Source organism: Gavialis gangeticus, unplaced genomic scaffold (assembly GCF_001723915.1).
Source record: "Gavialis gangeticus isolate Ggan-Ray unplaced genomic scaffold, GavGan_comp1, whole genome shotgun sequence".
NCBI lineage: Eukaryota > Metazoa > Chordata > Crocodylia > Gavialidae > Gavialis > Gavialis gangeticus.
Genome location: NW_017729025.1, coordinates 158,266,820 through 158,272,662, shown reverse-complemented (window position 1 = coordinate 158,272,662; position 5,843 = coordinate 158,266,820). Strand labels below are relative to the sequence as shown.

General features: G+C 53.2%; 1 protein-coding gene across 2 annotated transcripts in view; it reads left to right on the top strand.

The window, feature by feature from the left end:
* B4GALNT4 (beta-1,4-N-acetyl-galactosaminyltransferase 4) overlaps positions 1-4,108 on the top strand; it is a 178,345-nt gene extending 174,237 nt beyond the window's left edge. For both annotated transcript variants that reach the window (XM_019519856.1, XM_019519857.1), the window contains 2 exons: positions 1,283-1,409; positions 1,884-4,108. In XM_019519856.1, coding sequence (XP_019375401.1) covers positions 1,283-1,409; positions 1,884-1,998 — 242 coding nt within the window. In that variant the 3' untranslated portion in view covers positions 1,999-4,108. The remainder of the gene's footprint in view (positions 1-1,282; positions 1,410-1,883) is intronic.
* Positions 4,109-5,843: the final 1,735 nt, after the last annotated feature.

Sequence of the window (5,843 nt, the reverse complement as noted above, 5' to 3'; positions counted from 1 at the left end):
TCCTACCTTGGGGGTCTTCAAGAAGAGGCTGGACAGATATTTGGCTAGGGTGATATGATCCCAGCACCCCTTCCTACCTGGGGCAGGGGGTTGGACCTGATGATCTGTTTAGGTCCCTTTCGACCCTAACCATTATGATAGTGTGATACAACCCCCAGAGACCGGCTCTGTCTGTCCCCTCCCTACAGGCTTGAAAAGGGTGAACAGTTTGCTCACAGTGAGACAGTGTAGAACCCAGGAGTCCTCAGTCCTGCTGTTACTTCTGATTGTCTCTGCCTTCTGACCAGTTCTGCTGTCACTAGAGCACTCGGACAAGTCTCCACCTTGGAGACTAATGGTTCAGAAAGGCATGAGCTTTCATTGACAGCAATCTACTCTGTCAGGTGCTATAGGACTGAACTGTAATGCTGTCTGACAAACCTGGCAGAGGGAGGTTGCTTGTTCAGTTAGACCTAAATGCCTGAGAGGATAGCAGTAGTGAAGTGAGTGACACAAAGAGAGTAGAAAGCATGTCAGTGAGATGACGGTGAGTGCGCTGGCAACATCTGCAAGCTCAGGTTTACAAGGCTCCCTGAGGCAAGTGCTGTCTTTTCATCTGCATCTGTACAACATGCAGCACCTCAGGGCCCCAGCCCTAGAGCTTCTGGGCAGTCCTGGAATATCAGTAGTCAAGAATAACAACTCCTTGGTTCATAATGCTCCAAACATCCAGGAATTCCTCCCTCCCCCACCCCTGAAGGTTTTCAATTGCTTTGCTTCTAGTCAAGTGTGAGCAAACCACCAGGGAGCATGTGAGGGCAGAGATTCATTTTTGCAGAGGTGGGGAGAAGTCTTGAAGCTGCCCCGTGCTGCATACATATGGCCCTTGTATGGGATCTGCCTTGTTGGAGAGCAGCCTGCTTTGTGGGGGAGGGGAAGAGAGGTAATAGATGGCTTCTGTGAAATGGTTGCCTGAAGCAATCCTCCTTCCTGCCCCAGGGGCACACGGTCAGTCCCTTCCAGCAAGGGGAACTGGTTTGCTCTGAGGATGAGGTGGGGGGCTTGTTTTAGAGGCCAAGAGACAAAGCCCTTTTGGGACTGCTTGATGCCATCAATTTCCAGGAGAGGGCAGTGTGGCCTTGAAGGAGGGGAGGCAGTGGAGCAGGGGACCAGGACTAGCTGGGTTTTGGTGCTGCGACATCCAGCCCTGCTCCTCACTCTGCCTCTTTGCCCCTCCTGCCACTCCAGCACCGATCCCCTCCCCCCGAGATCTTACGTGTCACTTGGCTTTCCTCCTTCTCAGGCTACTGGGAGGTGAATGGGTTTGGCCTCTTTGGGATCTACAAATCTGACTTCGACCGGGTTGGGGGCATGAACACGGAGGAGTTCAGAGACCGCTGGGGCGGGGAGGACTGGGAGCTCCTGGACAGGTAAGGCCAGTGGGGCTGGAGAGCCAACCCTTCTCTTTTTCTGACATGGTGCCAAGTCTGGCAGAGCAAGAATAGTGCTGTGCCCTTTTTTTTTGGTTTCCTTTTCCCAAATAAATTAAACCTGAAATATGGTGGCAGGAGTGGGGGATCATTTGACATTCACCTCAGATACGTGCCAAGCCTGGTCTTCACTGGTTTTGCTAGAAGACCCCTTGGAGGTTTCAGGGACATGTGCCATGAATTTGCTTGAATGCATCTGGGCTGCAGAGCATCAGAGCTATACCACCAAGAGAGTTGCTCCTCAGTCTGCTAGGCTGAGTAGGTATTAGGCAACCCCGATCAACATTCGAAAAAGAATAACAGCGTCCTAAATTGGAGGAACACCAAGGGTCTGTTCTCCAGATTCCCCTCTGCTTTGTCTTTCTCCTGAGCTGAACTTCAGTCTCCCTCTCCTTGTCTCCCCTGTCACTGCAGGGTCCTTCAGAGCGGGTTGGAGGTGGAGCGCCTGCGACTCAGGAACTTTTACCATTACTACCATTCTAAGCGCGGCATGTGGAACTCGCGCAGCAAGAAGACACCAAAAGACTAAGCCCTGGGCCCTGTCACCAGCTGCACCCTCAGAACCCCTTTGTGCCCCGGTTAGGGCAGGGAGGAGGAGGGCTTTCAGCAGAGCCGGCCACCGGGGCTTTGCTGCCTTGAGAGTCATCTCCACACTGCCGCACATGCTTCTGACACCACACTGAAGGCCAGGAGTAAAGGGCCCTGCGAGCCAGGGATTTTGGCAGAGCTGATAAACAAACTGTGGTTACTTTGGGGGGTGGTGATTTTTCTTAAGGGTCTAATTTCTTAGTCAGAAATGAATTTATTAACTCATTAGCACTGGGGCACCAGGGTTCCTGCCAGAGGGAGGTGAACCCCTGCCCTGGGCTGCCTCTGGCCCCTCAGGGAGTGGAGCAGTGAAACATGGCCCAGAGTGAGCCCCACCTTGTAGATGCAGGGCCTGGACATGAGGCAAGCTGGTGGCAGCCCTGGGATGCCCTGTGAAGAGGAGAGGGAAACGGGGCTCTCAGCCTGGCAGCTCATGTCCCTTCCTGAACTTGAAGACCCAGCCTAAGGTACATGGCAGCTAGGAGGAACCCTATCTCACAGACCCGCTTGAGCCTGCCTGCTGTTTCTGTTCACCTCTGTGTCCCCTCGTGGACCATATGAGATCCGTGCACGCTTCCTTCATGTGGCTGGTGAAAATGAATCTACCCAACTCTCTAGGAGGCTGGGGGTGAATGGTACATGCTGTGTCCCTCTTCCTGCAGGTTTCCCAAGGGAGACAGGACCCTTGCTGAGTCCCAGAGGAAGCTTCCCAGCATGGCTGCTCATGATGAGAGCGTGGGTCCTTGGAAGGTCAATGGCAAGTTGGGCTGGTCTGTGAGCAGGGCAGTTCTCTGCCCTGTGGTGCTCTGAGGGGAGGATGCATGCAGGGCAGGGCTGATCTAGTGCCAGTGGATATTCGCTGCTCCTTGGTAATCAGGTCCCATACCCTGTGGATCAGGGGCTTTCTTAGTCTGAAATTTCCAGGCCCTGGATCTACATCAGCATAAGACTGGGGTCCAGATACTCTGAGCAGCTCCCAGGACTGTTAGTGAGGGGGTACCCAGGCCAGACTGGCACGGTGGGTCCTTTTGCTGTGTCCAGGAGTCAGGCAGTGGCCTAGTCCTCAACTGGAATACATATTCATTGGGCATCTCTCATGAGTCTAGCTGGAAGGAGCATGGTGAAGACCGGTCATGAGGGCCCCTGACAGAGACCCAGCTTGCCCCTCCTTGTGCCCTCCATGCCATGCTCTAAGACCTCCTCTCATCTGTCTCATCTTTTCTCGAATACACCAAAGGCCTCCATTGCCTGGGCATAATTCAGACACCAGCTGTGGCACAGGGCTCCAGCAGGGGGTGAGCAGGCAGGTTGGTGTCTTCTGGGGGTGGGGAGATTTATTGTCACGTTACATGGCACATACAGAGCCCCAGTGGCATCTGCTCTGGTGTGGGGGATTTCAGAGGCACAGAAACCAAACCTAGCAGCCTCTGACCAGCTGCAGGTCTGAAGTTGAGCTGGACTGTGTGAAATCAGCTGCTGCTAGCTCTCTTGAGAGACAGAGGAGGAGGGCAGCCTTGAGGCAGGAGGGACAGGACCTCTCGGAATAAGGTCAGCACTGCCATGTACAAAGGAAGCCAGTGCAGTGGGAGCACGGTGTCAGCGAGGAACAGCATGGGAGAGGCCGAATTTTGTGTAGCAAACCTGGCAAAGGCCAGGACCCATCTTCTTGCGCCCAGCACAGGGAGAGAAATCATCAGCCAGCCATGCCAGCTGACACTGCTGTACCCCTGTGGCATGGAGAAGGGGAAGAGGTGAGCAGGGACCATTCAGCTACTAGCCCAGGCTCACCATGGTCAAGGGGCGAGGACAGGGCAGGCTAGGCTGCCCCCCTCTCTGAGCATTGGCACTTCTGTCACAGCCCTCAGGAGAGCTGGGGAGATGGCTTTGCCCTCGGGGAGGGCACAGGGCAGGGCCTGAGGCAGGAATGGGAGCAGGGAGGACAAACAAGGTTTCCAAGCTAATTTCTGTGAAATTATGAGGTAGGAAGTTGTTTTCAGGAAGTTATGTCTGTTTTGGGGTTTTTTTATTATTAAATAAAATAAATGTCTTGGTTGGGACTTCCCCTGCGTTTCCTTCCTCTGCACACACCTGCAGGGGCTGCTCAGAGCAAGACAGTGGCAGAGGTCAGGGGGAGGGATCTCATTCCTGCTCCACGTTGAGCATCCCGGCCCGGGATAGCCACACCATGTCATTCTGCCTGTTGGCATGACACCGAGGCCCATGGACACCAACTCACTGGCTCGACCCAGCAGGATACCACCATCCAGAGAGTCCATCCTTGGTGGTTTTTACAGCCCGGCTCAAAGCCCTGGTTGGGATGGTCTAGTTGGGGCTGGTCCTGCTTTGAGCAGGGGTTGGACCAGATGACCTCCTGGGGTCCCTTCCAACCCTCATTTTCTATGATTACTATGATTCTATGAGATGACCAGCACTTGCTGTAATTTGGGTGTGTTTCACAGACTCAAGCTTTGGCTGGTATCTGCCACTGGGGAGCGCAGCAGAAGTGAGGGATCTGAAGGATATAAAGGTGCGGCACAAGGAGCAGAAGGAAACCAATAGGAAAAGAACCAGGGGCACTGAAAGGAGGCACTGACTGATGTAGGAAGAGAGGCTTGTGGTGAGGGTGCTGGGCTGGGACTCAGGAGATATGGGTTCAGGCTTCTGGCTCAACAGTGGGCTTCCCCAGTGAGTCCCACAGAGAGTCCTTGTGGAAAATTATCCCTAGTACAACTGACAGGGTGCATTTATTGAGCTACTGCAAACACTTATCTGACTGTTCCTATTCCAGGCTGAGTTGCAGTTTCCAGTTAGCTTAGATCAAGTGTGAACAGGTTAAAGCTGAACCAATCCTCCCCTTAGCCTAAAGTAGAACCATCCACAGAGAGGCTCGTTCTGATTTAAGTAGTATGAGGCTGTGTGTAAACATGCCCTGGTCCTCATTGCACCTCTGTTCCCTCTGAAATAGGAATCACTTTATGCCTTTCCCTCACCCCTGGTATACCTCAACCCTCAGTTCTCTGGGGGGTACCAGAATATTCATTACGCTTCTCCAGTGCCCTGAATGAAGGACTCTGACTCATGCATCCCACGTCTGCTCCTATCAAAGCATGCAGCAAAGACACAGGTTGCTGTTACTTAGAGCAGAGTTTGGGATAATAGCTCTAACAGGTGGTGGGGGGAGCTTGTCACTGCTAATCTCAAATCATCTAGAAGAGGTGAGTGTGCTGGCATGTACCCCTTCCAGAGTTACTCAGCACAGGCTCAACAGCAGTTCAGATAACCTGACAGCCCATTCCCAGCACAGGGAGTGGGGCAGCAGAAGGTACTGTATGTTTGGCACTCAGTAAAGGCCTTGAGACAGCCTACAATTTTACTCAAATGTGATTCAACCCAGCTAGGATCTGCACAACTTCACCTGGCTGAAAAATTGGAGAGAAGGGCTTGGATCTGGGAGAAGTGTCCTGTTCCCCAGGCCTTGGCCCCTGTAATTCCACCTCCCCATCTCAGTTTGCACCCCTGTTATGGTGCCTGAGGAATAGCTATAAACCCTACCTTAGGGCTTTCCATCTTCCAGGTGCTGGAGGCCCTCTAGATGACTCCTGGAAGTCAGGGGGCAAGTTTAAGTGTCTCCAGGCACAGACAGAAGTGCAGCTCCCCAGTCTAACTTATGGCAGTTTACAGAAAGCACCATGAGTTAGACTGATCCTCCAGACTCAACAGACATTAGCTGTTAGGTCAGGAGGGTGGGGGATGGAGCTCGAATTTGGAGTGGATCCAGCAAGAGAG